The following is a 20,668-nucleotide window of genomic DNA, read 5'->3' as shown; positions in this document are numbered from 1 at the left end:
CTTTGGCGTGCCTCCAACCCACTTTCCAGGTTGCAGCTACTCTGCCCCTGGGCTCTGCCTCACGGCTCAGAGATGGGGAGAGGTAGGACCTGCTTAGGGTCACAGCAGGGGCTGAAGTCCAGGAGCCCCGTTTCCAGGCAGGAAGGCTGACCCGCATGTAGGCTGGAGGCCCATTAGACACAGAGCTCAGCCAGGCCTCTGGAATGGAGAAGAGGATCTGAAATTTGCAGTATCAGGTTTCGGAAAACACAGGGTCAGGGTCAGCAGAGCAGCTGGTAGTGGGGAAGGCCAGGCCCAGTAATTTCCTGTCAGAATGGCTCAGCGGCCCCAGCCCCTCTCTGGCTGGCCACAGGGGAGGAGATGCCGGGAATGGCTTGCATTCCTCTGGCTGGGGCTCCGCAGAACCTCCTGAACCTCCTCGGGAGACCTGGGGGCAGTGAGGAGGTAGATCTGCTGAGGCCAGCGTTGGGGGCTCTCTGCAGGGACCAGGCATCTGTTGTCCAACCCTTAAGCTGGAGTGGGGTCAGGGACTACAGAGCAGACGCAAAGACCATCACAGCTGCTGAAACTTTAGGATAAATGCCCAAGCTTATGTTTCAGATGAGGAAACAGAGGCTCAGACAAGACCAGATCTCACAACGACCACATGAACATCCCAGTTCCAAGCTCTGAACTCTCTACTTCTGGCCAGCCCTGCATTTCCTGGAAGGCTGAGTTGAGTGACTGTGGGGGATAAACTGGGCTAGGCTTGTGCTCCTCTTGGGAGAGAAGCAGGAACCCTCATTCCCAGGTCAGGATATATGCTCTCAGGTGGTCCAGTGGTGGTGTGGGCAGCCCGCGTGCAGGGGGCGTGAGAGTGCTGAGTCATTATGGGCCCATCTGTGCTCTCCCTGGAGGGCCCCAGCGCTCTACACTCACAGAGGAAATTCTATGTCCTGGGCTAGTCTCCAGAAGGGGAGACCATGGAGGGAGGCTTTTGGACTTAAATGCTCCTCAAAGTGGCCTGGCCAGGCTGGGTGGGCGACAGAGGTGCCAGGTCCCCTGCACTCTCAATTCTGTGGCAACAAGGCGGGCCTGGTTGGGGAAGGTGAGCCCAGGATGCAGTCATACAAGCTTGGGTTCAAACCTGGCTCCACAGATACTACTATGTGAACCGAACAGGTCATTTTACCTCTCCAAACCATGGACTCCTCAGCTGCAAAGTGGGGAGGGGCTACTCAATTTCTTTCTCTCCATCAACTTGTATGGTGGGCCTGTGACTTGGGCAGGGGGGTCTCCTGCCTGATGCTGTGGGACTTCCCCCTCCCCCCCAGAGCCAGGAGGTGCTGCCTACACCATCTCTCCACCCGCACCCCGAGGAAGCACGTAGCCTGCCTGTGGCGTCTGGGCCAGGGCCTCTGCTCTCTGCCTGGCTATCCTCCCCCCACTCCTGGCACTTGACTCTGAGGCTGGGGCTCTTTCCTGGGGTCCCAGGCATCAAGCTGAGTGCCCCTCCCTCCTTCCCCACCCCCTGCCCCGCCAGTTAGGTCCTCGTCCATCCCAAGCATGTCTCTGAAGCTTCCATGTCTATCCTGCCCTCTGTCGTCTCAAGTCTGAGCAACTACAGCTAATGCCTTCCCTCCTTCCCTGGCCCCTGTGCATTTCTCACCAGGGAGCGCTTTCTAAACGTGCACCACAGTCTGCCTAAGTGTCCCTTCTTGCCCTCCCCCATCTCATTTTTGCCCAGCCTGCTCCTTCTTGTTGTAAGACTCAGTGTTGATGTCATTTACTCAGGGACGCCTTCTCTCATCCCCAGGTTTGGACGAGGACCTCCTCCCCTCTTTCTACAGGCCCCTAGCTGTCCCCACCCTCTCACAGCTCTGCTATGTTACATTGCATGCCTTGCAAGTATGGATAATGGCTTATTTTACTTGGGGCCCAAAGTAATCAGAACAGGCGTCAGCATCAATACATATATGTTGAACGAGTGAACAATGAACAGACAAATGCATAGAAATGTGGACACACTGTGGTTTGGGGTGACCAGTCCATTCACAGTAGGCTCCATCCTACAGTTGGAGGTCTGGGGGGACATGTGTATGGGCAGGGCTAACCCTGGCACCTCACATACTGAGGCCCTGGGCAGAGAAATGACTTCCAATCACCTCCTACTGGGGAGGCTCAGGTGATAGGGCCATGTCAGGGACCCCCAGACCCACCTACTAAACTCAGCTGTCCCCAGGAAATGTGGATGTTGAGAGAGGTCTCCAAAGACAGGTAGAATCCAGACAACAGTGGGCTGTGTCTGGCAGGGTCCGCATGTATGAGGGTTTGTGTCACTAGGGTGTGTACAAGTGTGCATATGTGAACAGGCATGCCCTTGTATGTTGTCTACATGTCAGGACTGTGTGTTTGCATGTCTGTGAGTGCCCTCCATCAGGGCCCAGCAGCAGCTCCCCACCCAGTTCAGCCCCCTGAGGCCACACCTTCCATAGCACCTCTGCCCTCTGCCTACCTCTGCTCCCCCTTGGGCCATCTCCCATCTGGTGTCCTTGTCCTGGGCACCTGTGCCCACACACACCTCTGTTACTGCACATATCACTGTACTTCATCTGTATGATGAGAAACACTTTCCTGTTGTTGTTGTAACAAATTACTACAAACTGAAGCGACTTAAAACACAGATTTATTACCTTATAGCTCAGGAGGTCCACCATGGGTCTCACAGGGCTAAAATCAAGGTGTCCACAGGGCTGCGTTCCGTCTGGAGGCTCTAGAAGGGAATCTGTTTTCTTGCCTTTTCCAGTTTCCAAAGGCTGCCCATGTTCTTTGGCACATGGTCCCCCGTCCATCTTCAAAGTCAGCAATGGCTGGACGAGTCTTTCTCCTATCACATCAGTGTGACACTTGCTTCTGTCTCCCTCTTCCACTTACACGGGTCCTTGTGATCACACTGGGTCCATCCAGGACAATCTCTTGAGATCGGCTGATACGCAGCCTTAATTCCACCTGCAACCTCAATTCTCTTTTGCCACATCAGGTGGCATGTTCCCACGTTCTAGGGATTAGGATGTGAACATCTTTGGGGAGTGGGCGGCTGTCGTTGTGCCCACCACAGTTGCTCTGTTTCTTCTGTCGGTTGTGAGATCTCTGGGCCTGCGCTGTCTCTCACTCACTCCTAGTCCTCAGTGCCCAGCCTGCACTAGGTGTTTATTACATATTTGTTGAATAAACCTGATTTAACCAACAACTTACTGAACGTCCATTTTGTGCAGGGTACTCTCACATGTATCATCACAGTTTTTATTCCCATTTTACGGTTGAAGAAAATGAGGCTCAGAGAAGCTAGAGACCACCCAAGGCCACAAAGCCAGTAAGTGACAGAGCCAGGAGCTTCAGTGTACACTGGCCTCAGGTGGAAAATGCTGATACCTTTGTTCCTTTGCATCTAGAGTTCCAAAGAGACAAAACCCTAGACATTTTGTGGTGGCCATGAACATGTACCCCTCAGATTTCAGATTGGCCCTGCTGCTGTGCTATGTACCCATCACTGTTTGCAATGAATTCAGTTTTGGCACAAGGACTCCCCTTTGGCTTTGTCACTTCCTTAGTGGCACTAAGACCACAGCCTAAGACTCTTCCACCCCACCTTCTATCCTTCTGTCTCTCCACCGCAGGGGTCAAACCTACATCATAGTCTGATGTCCCTCCCAGCCTCCCCGCTGCTCCCTACCCACGTTCCTTCACAGTGTTTCCCTATAAACCTCCTGCATATCGAATCCTGCCCTGGTGTGTACTTCTTCAGGGACCAGAACTAACATGAGTGGTATGAGGAAACAGTGGCAAGATGGGGGTTTGGGATTCCCACTCAGGAGGGAGTGGGTGATAGGGGGCCTCAGTCCCTGGAGCAAGTTAGCAGCTCAAATGCTAAATGTTTCACTATTGAGGACCTGGGAAAACTCGCTAGAGAAGAGGAGTGCTGTGGCCGGTGTAATAATTTAGGCATTTGAAAAATATGTGGGAACAATGCCTTTAAAAATTTGCCTGAGGTTACTGCTAATTCGTCCTGATGCCCTACAGAGGGAAGGAAAGGGAATACTGGCCACTAACAAGCAGCTGATGGGTAAGAGTGAGAGGCAGAGAGCCTCCGTGGTAGCTTACAAAGAGGCCCTTATCTCTTGCAGTGGAGAACAGATATAGCTGAGAGGTAGGCTGAAGACAAATTGTTCGAGTTGCACAACTCCTGATAAGTCTGAATGCTCAGCCAAGGTACTTATGTGAAGGTCAGGCCCTGGTGGGGAAAATCTGGAAACCTGAAACTTAAGATAAAGACATCTGGATGGATGCCAAGGATGATGGTGTTGCAGCCTCCCTGACCCTCTGAGCTTGCAGACGTGGCCCACCGTCCTGTCCTCATAAGAGCTGCCACCTCTCCTGTGCTGCAAGATGCCACAGAAGCCTCACCCCTGCAGAGCAACAGGTATCCCCTCAGGAGTTGCCTCCACTTCCTCTCCTGGCTGCCAAGCATAATAATTAGGGTTGAATTCCAGAATAATCTGGCTGAGGACATGCTGGGCCTGCTAAAGGAGAGAGATTTTACCGTGAAAGAATAGTAACTATCCTGGATGCTGGCAGGAACCACAGGGGCACCTGTGACCGGATTTTGACAGTGCGTGGTTAAGGGGGCTGGAATATAAGATTGGATAAGCAAGAATCCATTGACTTGAGAGCACTTTCTTGAGACACAAGATTTAATACCCTATGAGGGGCTGCGTTGGCTCTTAGTAATCTGGAAACGTAGTGGCCAAACTTTAGCAAAGAGTTAATACCAGAGTTCTCCTGGCAGATGGTAGAGAAGAAATAAAAAAAGCTGAAGAAAGTGGGCATGCTGGAATAGGTGTGTTATATATGGCCAGTATGATTGGCAGGTCAAAGGGGGCAGGCAAGGGGGTTTGAGCCACAGAAAATTGTGGAGATGGTGAATAGAGCATGCTGTCCTTAGAGGCAAAACAGATGGGCAGCCAGTGAGGCTCTGCTTAACATCTACAACCAAAAGAGCAGGCAGAAATGGAGGAGCAGGAGGCAGGGGCAATAGAAAGTCATGGTCCCTTGCTCACTTCCCCGACCTGAGCCAATTTTCAGATATGGAGCCCACTGAGGGGGGAGCCCGGTCTCTAGAAGGAAGGACCCTCCAAAATTGCAGCAAGTCTGCATCATGATGATGCCTTCAGTTGTTTTTGTTTTTTTTTTTTAACCTAAGGGCCTATGGCCATTTATTTAGGTGAGTGTTCCCTAGAAAAAGGGGACTAGTAGACACAGAGTTTTGAATTAACCTTAACATCTGGAGACCCAAAGCATCAGGATTGGCCCTTTTTCAGAGTGGAGCTTATGGAGACCAGGTGGTAAGTGGAGTCCTGGCTAAAGTCGGGTTAGCAGTGAGTTCACTAGGTCTACAAACCCACTCAGTAGTCCCTTGTACCCTAGTGTTTAATTAGAGTCCACATGCGGTGACAGCTGGAGTAACCCCCACTTTGGGTCCCTGGCCTACTAGGCAGGAACTATCACAGCAGAGAAAGCCAAGTGGAAATTCCTGAAACTGCCTTCTCCATACTCCCTCGCCCTGCCCAAGACGGTAAATAAATAACATCTCATCCCAGGGGATGTGGCAGAAATTAACGCCATCATTAACACCTTAAAGGATGAAAGGGTGGTGGTCCCCACCATTTCTTCATGTAATTCACCAATCCGACCCCTGCAGAAAGCAAGCAGATCCTGGGGGAAGACTGTGGCCGGCCTCAGGCTTAACCAAGTAGGAGCCCCGCTTGGAGCTGCTGTGCCAGACACGGAGTCACTGCTCACACTGCTAAAAAGGCCTCCGGTATGTGGTTTGCAGTCATTTGGCGAATGTGTTCTTTTTCCATTCTGATTAGAAAAGAAGGTCAGAAACAGTTCACATTCACATGGGAGAGACAACAATATTCATTTACAGTTTTGCCTCAGGGCTGTGCTAATTGTTGTGCTCTCTGTCATAATATAATCCCAAGAGCTCAGGACCATCTGGATAACCCACAGAGCATCACATCGATCCATTACGTCAATGACACTGTACTGGTTACATGGGATGAGCAAGAGATGCCTCTCTGCTGGAGGCCAGAGCTAAGTCACATGCACTCCAGAGTGTGGCATGCAGAACCTATGAAGATTCAAGGACTTACCCTCAGCCAAGTTTTCAGGGGCTCAGTGGTTAGGGGTACGCCGGATATCCCCTCCCGAGTAAGAGAAATTGCTGCATGTTCTATCTCTTACCACAGTGAAGAAAGCACAGTGCCTGCCTGGTAACCATTTGGGGTAGAGACAACACATTATTCCAGGTGACACGAAAGGCTGCCCGCTGTCGGTGGACCCCCTAACAGGAATAAGCTCTGCAGAAGGTCCAGGCTGAGTGTAAGCCGTCTTGCCATTTGGGTCACACAATTTGGCCAACTCTCGGGTTGGAAGTGTCAGTAGTGGCAATGTACAGAAGGAGCAGGAGGACTACTTTTACGGGAGCAGGAACTAGAAGGTTGGATTCCAAGCCAGGTTTGCGTCACCAGACACAGAACTCAGGCAGATGCTAATCAGTCACACAGAACAGACCGAGGGAAGCCTATTGAGCAAAGAGATTCCATTGTAATGGCCATTCCCATAATTAAACTTATTACAAATTAGCCACAGCCTGTACCTTACAAAAGTTAAAGATAAACCTGTCCCTATTTTTCTTGTACCTTGTAAAGTTCCCCATACCAAGAAATTTTCCATGGAAAAAAACATGTATAAACCCCACCCTGGAAGGGTGGAGAGGGTCTCTCTTCCACAAGTGATTTAGAGACCCCCACTCTGTCTGTGGGGTGGCCTTTTTCTTACTTACGCTCCATTAAATAAACTTACTTTCACTATATCGGCTCGTGTTTGAATTCTTTCCTAGGTATGTGAAGCCAAGAACCTTCTAGGCCCAGGGCTTGAGTCCCCCGTCCAGAAGATTCGCCCTGCCTGCATCAGTGGGAAAGAGAAAAGATATAGTATGGAGCTTATGGCAAGTCCCAGTGGGAGAGCTGCCAAGCAGAGCCTGGGATTTTACGGCAAGGCCATGACATCGGCAACTGAGAATTACACAATTCAGAGAAACAATTTCTGGTGTGTTATGAAGGTCTGGTAGAGCAGACACTTGACCATGGCACACCAGGTGGGACATCTACAACGGCTCTGTGAGCTGGGTTCTGTTGGATGCATAAAATCATAATCAGACGGGGCTGCCTGCTGTCCATCGTAAGCTGGAAATGCTACCTCCGGGATTGAGTCTGAGCAGGGCCGGGGGCACAAGTAAACCACATGAGGACATAGCTAGAACCTGTCCCCTGGCCTGTACCTTTGGCCACGTGGAGGGTCCTGTACAACCAGCTGAAAGAAGAGGAAAAAGCTGGAGCTTGGTGTATGGATGGTTGACATGGCACTTAGGTACAGCTGAGGATGGACAGTGGCTGCATGACAGAGGTATAAGGGAGAGACATATTCCCACCAGGTAGAGCTGTGGGCGGGGTATTTGGTTATGTACTTTGTGCACAAGAAAAGTGGCCCAAGGGGGAGAGACTATATACACTCTTGGGTAGCGGCCAATGGACTGGCCATTTGCTCAGGGGTCTGGAAGGAAAGGAACTGGAACACTGGGGGCGAGAAGGTGTGGGGTAGGCACAGTCATGAACATATGGGAGAAAGTGTGAAGTGTGAAGATTTCAGTACCACATGCTAATTAATCCCCATTAGGAAGCACCCAACACAGAAGAGGCAGTGAATAAGCAAGTAAACAAAATGACTGGCAGTTATACCAGGCAGTCCTTGTCATTGGCTACACTGGAACCAGCACACTGGGCATATGCGTGGCCAGTGGCAGAGGCAGAAGCCACAGGAAGGGCTAACATGGGCCCAACAGTGTCAACTCCCACATACCAAAGTGACTCCAGGTTCTGCTGCGTCTGAATGTCCAACTTGTCAGCATCAAAGACCAGTGCTGCACCCCTGATCTGGCACCATACCTTGAGGCAACCCATTCACCACCTGGGGGCAAGTCAGCCACATTAGCCCCATCCATCCTGGAAGAGCCAGCAGCTTGTCCTCATGGGGACAGAGACCTATTCTGGGTCTGGCTTTGCCTTTGCTGAGCACACAGCCTCAGGCAGCACGGCATTCTGGGACTTCACCTGATGCGAAGGCAAAGAATTTCACACAGCACAGCATTTGGCTAGGGGCGCAGCCAGGGTCCTGCTGAGCTAGTTTATGACTGCCACCAGGGCACTTTGGATTCTTATGTCCAGGGACCAGGAGTGGAGTTACTTGACCCTGATCAGCAGGAGGGGGCTGCTTCTACATAACCGGGGCAGGAAGGAATGTGTGTGGAGCCCAGGTGATCCACTGGGCACCTCCAGTAATGTCCACTGTCATCGTCAAAGGACGTGTATATAGCAACCTCGACCTGAGAAGGGTTTGATTTAGGTCCCCTTTTACCCCTTAGGATAAAGCTTGGGACACAATATCAGGTAAAGCCATCCACATCTGCGGAGGTTGTTGAGGGTGAGGAAATTCAGAATGGAGGCTGAAGAGGGAGAGGATGAGATTAACCGTGTTGACAGGGGCTGTGGTTAGACCTCTGACCGGCTTCTTTCTCTGAGCTTTCCTTAGGACTAAAGGCCCAAGGAAAAACAGGGAGGAGCTGCTCTCTGAACCTGGTGGGGAAGCAGATCTGTGTGGCACGAGGGGTGGACGGTGACAGCCATGAAGACTTCTCTCAGGGCTCCGGCTGTAGGGATTGTGAGTGACTGTCGGCCCCAGCTGCGCCAAGACCATGCTTCCCACGGGCTGCTGCCTACTGATGACAGCATGGCGGGGGTCACAGGTAGTCCCGCTCTTGGGAGATGGGAGATTCCTGACGATTCCTGACGGGTTGAGGACTTCTCACCGGCCTCGCTGAACTTTCTTAGCACTGCGCTGCAGTCTAAGTCTCCTCTGTCCAACGTCCTTCCTTTCTCTTTCGCAAGGGTCACACCTGCATCACGGCCTCCTGGCTCTCCCAGCTGGCCCTGCTTTCCTTCCCATTGGATGTTTACATCTCAAGAGGCCTGGGACTAACACTCTCTGTTATTCCAGCTGGGGTCCTTGGGCCAGCAGCCTCGGCATGACCTGGGAGCTTGTCAGAAATACAGAATGTCTACCCCACCCGTCTCAGACCTACCAAGTCAGAATGTTCATTCTAACAACATGATTCATATGTACTTGACAATGTGAGAAGCACTGATTTAGATGATTTTGTCTTTTCCAGCAAATCCTTTAAATCTCAGTTTGGAACCTGAGTCTTTGCAAAGGTGAACAGTTGAAACCACAGAATCACAGATCACCTGGGTTCATTTTATAGGTCAAAGCTCAGCAAAATTAAGGGATTTAACTTCAAGGTCACACAGTGAATTAGAAGACCCAGCAGGTCTCTTCTTGCCACTGCAGGTTCTATGGTGAGCAGACTCCTTGCTCTAAACCTGCATTGTCTAGTATGGTAGCACTGGAAATGTGGTATAATAATTAAAAAAAACTGGTCTTTGTCCTGGGTTCCTGGCACAGGAGTTCCTAAAACCCTTAGCATTTCCTGAATGCCTGGAGTGTCTTGTTATTTACCTGCATTTATGCAAATGTAGTGACTAGGGTGGAGCTCCTAGAAAGCTTCAGGATAGGGTCTGGTCACCAGAAAGACCAAACCTTTGAATAGAGGTGGCAACTTTCTGCTTCTGGAAAGGGGAGGGTAGCTGGAGAATGAGTTATAAAAAGTCTTGAAGAAAATTCAGAGAGCTTCCCTGTTGGTGACCATATGGAGGTGCTGGGGGGTGTGGCACACCCGAGATGGCCTGGAAGCTTTGCACCGCCCCCCTCCCCCACACCCTGCCCCAAGCCTCTCTTCCTTTTGGCTGCTGTTGAATGGTATCCTCTATAATACACTGGTTGACACTAAGTAAAGTGTTTTGCTGAGTTCTGTGAGGTCTTCTAGAGAATTAGTGAACCTGAGGAGGGGGTTATGGGAATCCCCCAATTTAAAGCCAGTTAACCAAAAGTAACATGGGTGCCCCCTGGGACTTGTAGCTGGAATCTAAAGTGGGGGCAGTCTTGTGGGACTGAGCTCTTACCTGTGGGGTCCCCGTACTAACTCTGGAGAGTTAGTGTCAAAATTGAATGGAACTGTTAAGACACCCAGCTGGTGTTGGAGTATTGGTGAGGAAAAATGACACGCATTTGGTATAAGTGGTGTCAGAAAGCAGATAACACACTACTCCAAACTCAGCTGTGCTGTATATGTAAAATAAACCCTGGATTTTGGGGACTAAGTACGAACAAAGGATATAAAAATATTTCATTAATCACTTTGTATATTGATTACATGTTTAAATAATAATTTTGGTATATTGGGTTAAATAAAATATATTATAAAAAATAAAATGTCATTAAAATCAATTTTTCTTTTAAAAAAAGGCACATGAGTGTTTAGGATTATATGAGTGCTCCTCTAGGTCCCATGCTTTCATCAATACTGCTCTATTCTTTGTTTAATTCATAGTTCCAGTGGCCATTGCTGAGGGCATTTCCTGGTTATCACCTTGCTTCAGAATTCTTTATGGGATAACGCGGTTACTTACCAACTCAAAAGAACTGATGAAATTTCTAGAAATGATCATTTCCATTGAGAAGCAAACCTACCATATCATTAACAGTAAAACTCTAGCTCTGGAATGGAGACCTAGGGTGGAGAGGTTTGGGAGGGGAGAAAAAGGACTTGGGCCAAAGGGGCTGGGGAATGGAATTTGCACTAATGTGCTGCCCGGGGTCTGCATCTTTCCAGAGCCGACATAGAAATGCTTTGTCAACAGAGCTACAGGGGAGGAGGGCCCTGTAAGGCTCGTGCGGTGTGCCAGGCCCTAGTCTTTCTTCCTTGGAACTCGGTGCCCTTATCCCTGTCACAGCTAAGACCTGAGGGACGAAGGGCATCTAGACACGGACACTGTGAACACAGCTTGTGCTCAGCTCCGTGTCCTAGTTGTTTTTCTCCTGATTGAATGTCAGGGATACAGCACAGGGAGAATGGCAGGTCGCAGGGCCTGCCATGAGGAAGAGAGGCCCGAGGGCCTGTGCCTGGGTCACAGGAGCCTGTAGACTGAGGAAATCGGAAGGCTCGAACAGGGGGACACCACTGCCTCACCTTGAGTCTCCGAGGCTCTGGTGGACCCCTGTGCCTGGCTCAGAGAGGGCTCCTGGAGAGCAAAAGGACTTGGACTTTCAGCCCTGAGATGGGAACATGCATTCTGTTGGCTACAAAGATGTGGCTGAGGTCTACCAGGTAAACTGCAAGGGCTTAACTAGAAGAAGTGTTGTCCAGAGACGAAATCACTGTTCCTTCATTTGTGCTGCTTAATAAGTTCCAGAAGGAGAAAAATCTGCTACGAAACGAGGGTTGAATTTCTCCTGCCTAAAATTTTCACAAATTGCCACATGTCATAGGAGGTGAAGCTGGGACCCAGAAGTGGCAAAGGACTTAATCAATTTCACACAGCTCGTTAGGGGCACAGGATGGGAGCCCTCAGGTCTGTCACCTAAATCTGCAGTAGTGTGTCCAGGCCCTAGACGCTCACGCCAGCATGTCCAGTGTCTGGTTACTTCCTGAGCAAGGGGCAGTGATGACAGTAATAGAACCAAGGCGTGGAATGGGCTTTGCTGTTTTACTCTGGATCCTTCAGTCCCGTGTATGAATCTTCAATGCTGTCACCTGAGTGCAGTGTGCTGCAGAATGAACTGTATTTTCACAGCAAATGAGGGGAGCTTTTTCTTAAGAAATAAGTTTAATTCAAAGTGGTTAGTGAATGTAAGGCATGTAACGCCTTCATGGAAGTTAAAAGAATCCAGTTAGAAAAGAAGCACTGTGTACAGTTTCAAATAGCTGAAGGTACAATGGGCTCCATATTTTACATAGTACAAAAAATTATTTCATATACAAAGAAAAAATACAAATAATGTGCAAAAACCATTTTCACAGGTGGCAATTTATAAAATGAAAATGATAGAAAAATCCTTCATTCTTATTATTCCCCCAATTTCTAATATATTAACAGTTCTATTTCCTAGTGTGTAGATAATTTCCAATCTGACTTATTTTTTAACCTACAAAGACAAAGTGGTTATTTTTTTTAGAAAGGGACCTTTTCATTACTGAAATCTTATGACTGAATCAGTTTAGTTAATTTTATATTAAATTATAAGCAGGCTATCTGAAAAACAAGGATACAGAAATCATATATACATATTTTGAAATATTAGTTTGGTATTTAACATATTAACATTCCAAAACAAATGCAATGGCCTAGCTACCTCTGACTCCAGTTGGCCGCAGGGTCTGGGTCAGAGACACTGCTTCTGTTCCTCATGAACAAATAGCATTCCACAGAGCTTAAGCTGAACAACACAAGGTTACCAAAAATGAAGGAAATCTAAAAGCAGTTCTTGCTGTTCACGTGCAGAAGTGTTGTTTGGGTTTCCAATCAAGCTGCAGTGTGCTGCGGTCCACACAGCTCTCGTCACAAGTGCTGTGTGGTCATGAATAGCTGGCTCTGTCTTCCCAACATCCTCACTAGGAGGTCAGTGCATGTGTGTTGTGGGTTAGTGCATTCAGCGCTCTGCATGTTATTCCATGTGAGAAGCTGTCAGGGAGCAGAAGAATACACAGGAACACAGGGCCCTGGCCCCTCAGAGAAGCCAGGGTTTTGGAAGCACTATTTCTCTGCACTGGCCGGGTCATTGTTGCATCATTCCCTGGACGATCTTCCCAACAGGATAATCCTGTGTGCCCCCTCTTTCCTGCCACTGAGCACCAATGTTCTTGTTGTGAACCCCAATGCCCTGGTCAGAAGAACCTATTGGCAGCACCAGAGAACTCAGCATCTCCAAGGTCAGGCGCTAAGAGCAGGAGCAGCTGACGGGAAACCTACTCCATGCAGAATATAACAATCTTGGAAGGTTTTGAGTTTTGCTTGTCAGAAAGCACTCCAAGGAAATTATGATTTTGGGGGGCAAAAAGGATCTGACTTTCATGAAGAAGGACCCAAGTGGGTGGTAACCATTTTGCCTACGGAATGGATGACAGTTGGCTCGGGAAGCATTCTTCTGATCCCTAACCACTAAGACCCTGTTAGAACAATCTAGTGCAAGACGCAGGGAGTGCCTGGGGCTCTTGATCAGACCTGTGCGGCACATCCACTCAGGCTAAGTAGACACAGCAGCTGCTGAAAGGGGGCTGGGTAAGACCGGGCAGAACCTCAGGCCCTGGCTTGCCTCGTCAGAACCCAACAGGAAGCTGTCAGCTCCTCAATGACTCAAGCATTTTTTTTCCCATTTGGCAGCATGAGTCCTTCTTCCCTCTTCTGTTGGGTGGACCATGGGCATCAGGCATCAGAGATACAGCTCTGGATTCTGTCCATCCACTGCTGGGCACTCTGTCCATCCTGAGCACAGAAGTTATACACACGTTTGCTGGTCTTGAGCTACAAAGGCAAATGAAGAGATGAAAGGCGGGCTGACCTATGGCTTTGGGCAAGTGTGTGAGTGGATCCCTGTCATCTTCTCTTTCCGTACTGCCCCAGGACCTCTGAATTTTCTCTCCCCGTCACTACCACACTGTCATTGCCTTTCTGGTCACTTTGCGTTTCTATTCCCCAAAGTTATAGGGGACAATTACCATCCCCACGGCAGATGAACACCCGCCAAAGGGTTCTGGCAGGAAAAGGAGGCACCAGGAGAACCTTGCTCTGCATATTCCCGGGGCCTTCCTACCACGGAGGAGGCTCAGGAACGGCTGGCGCCTCTGGCCTTTGCCATGCACTGTGCCAGTGCAGTGAAGGGGCCAAGTAAGCTCCCGGGCTCCTTGGGGAAGCCTGAGGTGCATCCACACCATGGTGAAGTGGGCTTCTGTGTCCCCTTCCCACCCCCTTCTCCAGTCTTCACTTGGAGACTCACTGGAAACCCAGTCAGGGAAGCAGCCTGCAGGCCTGAGCACGGCCCTGGAGTATGACCTCTGCCCTTTGTGAAGCCTGCTTCTCTCTGGGGGCTGGATAAGTCCCTTATCACATGGCCCATAACAGGCTCCAAGGCCCACCGAAGGGCTGCTGAAGATGTTAGGGTAGAGAGTCATCACGTGTGATTAAGGACAGGTTTTTTGTGGGTGGTCAAGCATGCAGACCACTGAAATGAAGGAAGTAGTGTCTGTTCTTGACAGTAGGAGGTGAGATAAATAGCTAACAATATTTAACAAGGAGTTCATTTGCTTTCATATGTGTTTGGATACTTTTTGCAGGACTCCTTTGTGTAAAGCAATGTGCAGCCTGCTGAGATGTATGGACAGCTGGGACAGGTCAGGTTGGAGATCAGAGTGCCAAGTTCAAGTTCTGTAGCAATTCTCATAGCCAGGGGTCTGTGACCCATCTACAATCACCACCAATGGCTCCATAATTCTCGGAGGTAGATGGACGATGATAAGGGTCATGTGCAGACAAAGCCATGAAAAGACAAGCAAGATGAACTTACATCAAAGAAAGCCTTGTCACTTGTGTGCTTTGGGGCTCCCATGCTGGGGCCAGCAGGGACGACCATTTCCACTTCAGCCAAATCGATGTGGCCTTTACAGCTTGTATCTTCACCCGAGTCATAGTACCGCAGCTGGAACCAAAAGGACACAGACGTAAGAAACACAGAAAGGGAAAACGGCATTTTCAAACTGTGTTTGAATCCTTTCTTCTGTATCTTGCTAAACTATGCCTGGAAGGATAGACAAGAAATTAAAAACAGTGGGGGTTTCTAGGAAAAAAATACTAGGTGGCTATGAGAAAGGAGGAAAAAAAACCTATTTTTGGAAATTTGAACAAATATTAAATAATAAAATTAAATGTCAACTAAGTGTAAAAATATATGTAACATAAAAAAGGGGTTAATGTTTAGAATATATATATAGGTTTTTTAGAAATTGATAAAAAAGGATAAATAACCTAGTAAAAAAAATAGGTCAAAGGATCTCAATAAGCAAGTCACAGAAGAAACACAAATGATCTGTCAACATTTGAAAAGATGGGCAACCTCACTGATCGAAGAACAGTAAATGAAATCAACGAGATTTCACTTTTTATTTAGATTAAGAAATATTAAAAATGACTGATAATATCCAGGTTGAATGTAAAACCCTAGGTACTCTCAAACACTATTAGTGGGAATATAATTTGTTAGAAATTTTGGAAGAACAATTTGGCAATATCAACTAAAATTTAAAATGTTTACGTCTATTGATACACCCTTCCCACTTCTAGAATTTTATCCTATAGAAACACTCGCACATTCATGCAAAAAAAAAATGTTTAAAGAGATTTCCTTCAGAACTGTTTTTTTTTTTCAGTTAAAAATTGAAAAGCTATATCTTTCAATGGGGTGTTGGTTAATTACATGGCAGTACATCAATAATATGGAACACTATATAGCTTTTCAAAAATGATAAAGACCTGGGCCGGCCGAGTGGCGCGATGGTTAAGAACTCGCTTGGGATGCCAGAGGGCCCCGGTTCGGATCCCACATATGAGGGCCAGTGACACTGCCCTCTACAGCTAGGATGCTGAACAACAGCTCAACCTGGAGCTGGGCTGCCGTGGGTCGCCGGCGACGGCGTAGGCTGCAGTCCCTGTGGCAGTGAGTTGCCATGGGCTGCCGTGTGTGGCCAGCGGCCAGCGTGAGCGGCCAGCAGCTGCAGTGAGCGGCCGTCCAGAAGCCGGCGACTGATCTGCCTCGCCAGGGAAGAGCGCAATGATGGTGCCAACTTGGGCCAGTGAAGCAGTGTCCTCCACAACTAGATTGAAGAACAAAACGACAGCAACTTGTCTGTTCCCCTTCCCCTAATTCCCCAGTACTGTTCCCATCCCCCCAATTACCCAATAAAAATCTTTAAAAAAAAATGATAAAGACCTATATAAACTGGTATGAAAATATGTTCAAGATACATAAAAAAAGTAAGTTGCTGGGCCACCAAGTGGCGCGTTGGTTAAGAGTTGGCTTGGATCGCCAGCTCTGAGCAGCAGGGCACTGGTTCGGATCTCACATGAGGGCCAGTGACACTGTCCTCTACAGCTAAGATGGTGAACAATAGTTCAACCTGGAGTTGGGCTGCCGTGAGTCGCCTGTAACGGCTTAGGCTGCAGCCACTGCTGCAGTGGGCTGTCGTGAGTGGCTGGCAGCCAGCGTGAGCGGCCGGCAGCCGGCGTTGAGCTGCCGTGAGCAGCTGTCCACTGGCTAGCGAGCGACTGCCTCACCCAGGAAGAGCGCAATGATAACACAAACATGGGCCAGCGAAGCGATGTCCTCCACAACTAGACTGAAGAACAAAAGGACAGCAACTTGTCTGTTCCCCTCCCCCAATTCCCTAATAAAATCTTAAAAAAAAAAGTAAGTTGCCAAAAAGCATGTAGATATAAAATGATTTTTGAAAAAACAGAATAAGTAGCATAATATTTGATTGAGTGGTTACTATGTACCAGGACTGTTCTGATTATTTTGTACATAACTCATTTTACCTTCCAAGCAACTCTATATACATATACATCTATACACGTATGCATAAAAATTGTTTAGGGGGCCGGCTGAGTGGCTCAGTTGGTTAAGAGTTAGCTTAAGAGTACAAGCTCTGATCAACAGGGCTGCTGGTTCAATTCCCACATGGGCCAGTGATGCTGTGCCCTAGCTGAGCTGCCACTGAGCTGCTGACAGGTGGCAGGATGGCTCAGCTGGTGAGAGCATGACTCAGCTAGCAAGACTGCCTGTTCGATGGTGGGCTACTCCCACCCGCAACTAAGACTGAACTCGGCACCTTGAGCTGAGCTGCTGCCCGGATGGCTCAGTGGATAGAGTGCGCTCTTAACAAGGTTGCCAGGTTCGACTCCTGCATGGGATGGTGGCTATGCACACCCGCAACTAAGATTGAACACAGCACCTTGAGCTTAAAGGCCACGAGCTGCAGACAAGCTTCAGATGGGCAGCCAGATAGCTACTGGCGCCCTCCACATCTAAGATTCAAGAACAACAATATGGCTGGTCCCCTCCCCCAGTTCTCCAACACTGTTACCCTTCCCCAATTAAAAAAAAAATGTTTAGGGAAATATATGCCAAATTGTTAACAGTAGCTATCTCTGGGAGTTGGGGGCACATCTTTATGAGATGTCCATCTTTATGTGATGTTTGAATTTGGTATAACAAACATGCATTACTTTTGGAATAAGAAAAAAATGAGAAAAATATTTTAAAAAATGAAAGAGATTGCTGGTGAAAAAATCTTATCAGTCCCCAGTCTGACTTCACTCTCTTATACAGCAGGAATGTGTCTGGTGACTCCATCACTGGTTCTGGCCTCAGACTTTTATTTCTTGCTCCCTTTAGTGATGGTATAAGTAGGACTAAATGGAAAAACTGTATGCCTTTCATGTTAAAGAAATACAAAAGGTTAGTAAGAATGCAAATGTAATTTGATGTAATTTTAAATTACAGAAAAAGTATGACATTCTCTCACGGTATACTTAATGGTTTAACGGAACTTTTTACACAGTGTAGACTGTGACTTCAGAGACATTGTTATTTTAAGGCACAGCTCCCTACAAAGGGCTTCCACTACATATTTGAAAATAAATTCCCTATATTTTTTCAAAAAGACTCTGCATAATCTTTATGAAATCCCTTGAACAGAGGAATGGTGATCCTCATATAAAGTCTTCACCTGGAAGGCGTATTCTAGATGCATGTCCAACCAGTGCATTGTAGAGGGGTAACAGTTCACATCTTTCTCAATAGACACCATTTGGGAGATGAATGCTCTGAGAACCAAAATGTGCACCCCTCTGCCTCAAGGATAACTTGTCATTTGCAGGGTAGACTGAGGCCACAGTCAGAACACGGGAGGCTGTGCGACTCTCACTAGTGAAGGGTGCAGAGGGAATGGAGGTTTGGGTAGGGTCCCCTCTCCCCTGAGATCACAGGGGCAAAGATTATGACACTGAGGATATGAGTGCTGCTACAGCAATGGCTAAGAACCCAACAATGGGCAAGACTTCCCGACATCGTCAGTGAGGTCCAGCCCACTGGGAATTCCAGGTTTGGGTGGGTACATCTCCTTCTGCCTGTTTTGGGGGCCTCCCTTCTCTGTTGCTGCATCTTTGAGGGATAATGATGCCTTTTTTAGCACACTAAATTTAGTGATGGGCACAGGGATGGTGTTCAATCATGTCAAATAAATTAGTGCCCTCAATTTTGAATGGATGCGTTACGTTGCAAGGCCGAAGGTAATTTGAACTCCGGGCAGTGCTCACAGGCGCAGACTCTACATGCATGTAATATGCCACATGCTGCAAACCTCAGGACCTGTCCTGGCGTGGAACTTCCCTGGCTCAGGGACTGCTGGGTCCTTGGAGGGGCCTGCACACAGCATACGAGAGGTCTCTGGAAAGCAGTGTGTACGTGAGGGATGTATCTGTCTGCTGAGTGTCACGCAACAGCTGGGCACTGAGCCTAGCCTAGAGAGACGTGATTTCTGTAGGCTTTGACAGAATTACCTGATGTTTTGTTATATCCAAAACAAACCAACGGGGCTTCCAGCCTTTTAGCAGAGCTCCTCTTTTGTAAAGCGTTCCTTCAAAGGACCTAGAAGAAATGACAACAGGGCAGTTCATTTTGATTTTTCACTTAAAAATTTTTGTAAAGGGATGTCTGTTGTTTTTGTCAAATCTCTATTTCCCTCAAATGATCCAAAAAATGGCCAGAGTTCTCCCTAGACTATTCCTACTAGACCTTTGGGGAAAGACTGCTTCGTTCTGTTGGAATTACCAAATTGCTGAGGTCTGGTGCTCTGAGTAGTCATCTTTTTGTGCCATACTGGGATTGTGGCAATCCTGGGTGAAAGCAGAGCTGGCAAACAGACAGAAGGCTGAAGCCTGTGGGAGCAACTGGCACAGGCCTGGCCTCCCAGTTTATGTGAGTAAATTCCTTTTTGCCTGAGCTATTATAGCATGAGTTAGATTTCTGATGCCTGCAACTGAAAAGTGTTGGCTGACACACATTCCCTCAAAAGATCTGGCAGACGTGAGATAAAAGCTATCAGAACTAAACCACAAATAGCTACAACCTCTTGGCATTATTCTAGTTGTACTTTTGATTTTTCCTCTTCAAAGAACCATCTAACACATTGAAAATAGAAACAAAGAAAGAACCAAAGCAAATCCATTTTAAGTTTACAGAAGGCTGTACTGCACAGGCCTAGCTTATCACAGAGCCCGTGGTGGGGTCTAGGCAGGGTGGGTGGGGAGAGTCTTTGCAGCCCACCCAGCGGGGCTCAGCACATTGACCTGTTTTCATCATTCTTGGAGGTGTACTGGCTGTATAGCGTGGCTGCTCTCCGGTCTACTCCATTGGATGGGGAGGGGCTGGCACTCTGCTCCTGCCCCAGGCTGCTGTCTGGGAGGTGCAGCACAGACCTCTTCTGATAGGAAGGGAGGTTGGTAGACACAATTCCTGGGGAGCCTGAAGGGTGTCTCTGGGGCTGAAAAAGACAGAATAGGAGCTAGGAAAGCTTTACAAAGACTTTAAGCTACTCATCCTGTAATTTTCTTCCTAAAAATTTATCTCAAGGAAAACCTGGACCAATAAGCAAACTATATGTATAAAGGTGTTTAACCTGGAGTTGTTTATTATAGTAAAACACTGGAAACAGCCTAAATGTCTATCATTAGGGGACAAACCCCTCCACCCCCGACATTTCTATACAATGGAATTCTAGACAGCCATTAAAAATAATGCTGCTGATTTATATACAGTGGCAAATGGAAGGACATGTATGCCACATATTAAGTAAAAAAGAAAGCAGGTTTTAAAATGCTATGTACAGTAAATTCCTTTTATATGTATGTTTCGAATGATAAAGCAAGTTTGAAAGCATGGTGGTTTATTTCTAGGTTTTAAATTGTGGGTGATTTTTATCTTCTATTTTATAACTTTTTGTGTTACTTAAAAGAATAAATATATCTCAATTTCATAATCAGAAAAAAACCCAAGGAACTATTTTATTTTTCTGCAGAAAAAAGCAATACGACGTCACCCACCTGTGGCCTGGCTGATGATAGCTCCTGAATTGCCATTTGACACATAGCCCAGGGGACCCCTTCACGCCACTCTTCTGCACTCCATTCTCCTGTAACCCATCTGTGACATCTGACTCTGCTGACCTCTCCTTTTCTCCGCAACTGCTCTTCAGAACACTGCCTTAACTTCCCATCTGCTGCATTTGGAGCCAATCTGACATGGGTCTGACTTGTGGCTGTACCAAGTACTAGCTGTGTGATCTCTGTGCCTGTCCCCTCTCATATGAGATGGGACACCACTCCCTCACCATGGGTTACACAGAATGCTAAAGTGTATATGGCACTCATATTACATGCGTGATAAAAGTTTCTCAAGTCAAAAGTAGACAATGGGGTGGGAGAAGCAGAAAACAGTATTGAGTTTTAAAATATTTTTATGATAAATGTTTCTTAATTCAGAAACAGAAAAGGGGGTGTGAACA

General features: G+C 47.8%; 1 protein-coding gene across 4 annotated transcripts in view; it reads right to left on the bottom strand.

Moving 5' to 3' along the window:
* Nucleotides 1-11,861: 11,861 nt before the first annotated feature.
* The window catches only part of SBF2 (SET binding factor 2), a 429,728-nt gene continuing 420,921 nt past the window's right edge, over nt 11,862-20,668 (bottom strand). For all 4 annotated transcript variants that reach the window (XM_019656204.1, XM_019656206.1, XM_019656207.1 and 1 more), the window contains 4 exons: nt 19,455-19,648; nt 18,666-18,753; nt 14,617-14,748; nt 11,862-13,577 (listed from right to left, as the gene is read on the bottom strand). In XM_019656204.1, coding sequence (XP_019511749.1) covers nt 13,479-13,577; nt 14,617-14,748; nt 18,666-18,753; nt 19,455-19,648 — 513 coding nt within the window. In that variant the 3' untranslated portion in view covers nt 11,862-13,478. The remainder of the gene's footprint in view (nt 13,578-14,616; nt 14,749-18,665; nt 18,754-19,454; nt 19,649-20,668) is intronic.

Source organism: Hipposideros armiger, unplaced genomic scaffold (genome assembly GCF_001890085.2).
Source record: "Hipposideros armiger isolate ML-2016 unplaced genomic scaffold, ASM189008v1 scaffold_256, whole genome shotgun sequence".
Classification (NCBI taxonomy): Eukaryota; Metazoa; Chordata; class Mammalia; order Chiroptera; family Hipposideridae; genus Hipposideros; species Hipposideros armiger.
The sequence above is the reverse complement of the archived record's forward strand: the minus strand, read 5'-3'. Positions and strand labels throughout refer to the sequence as shown.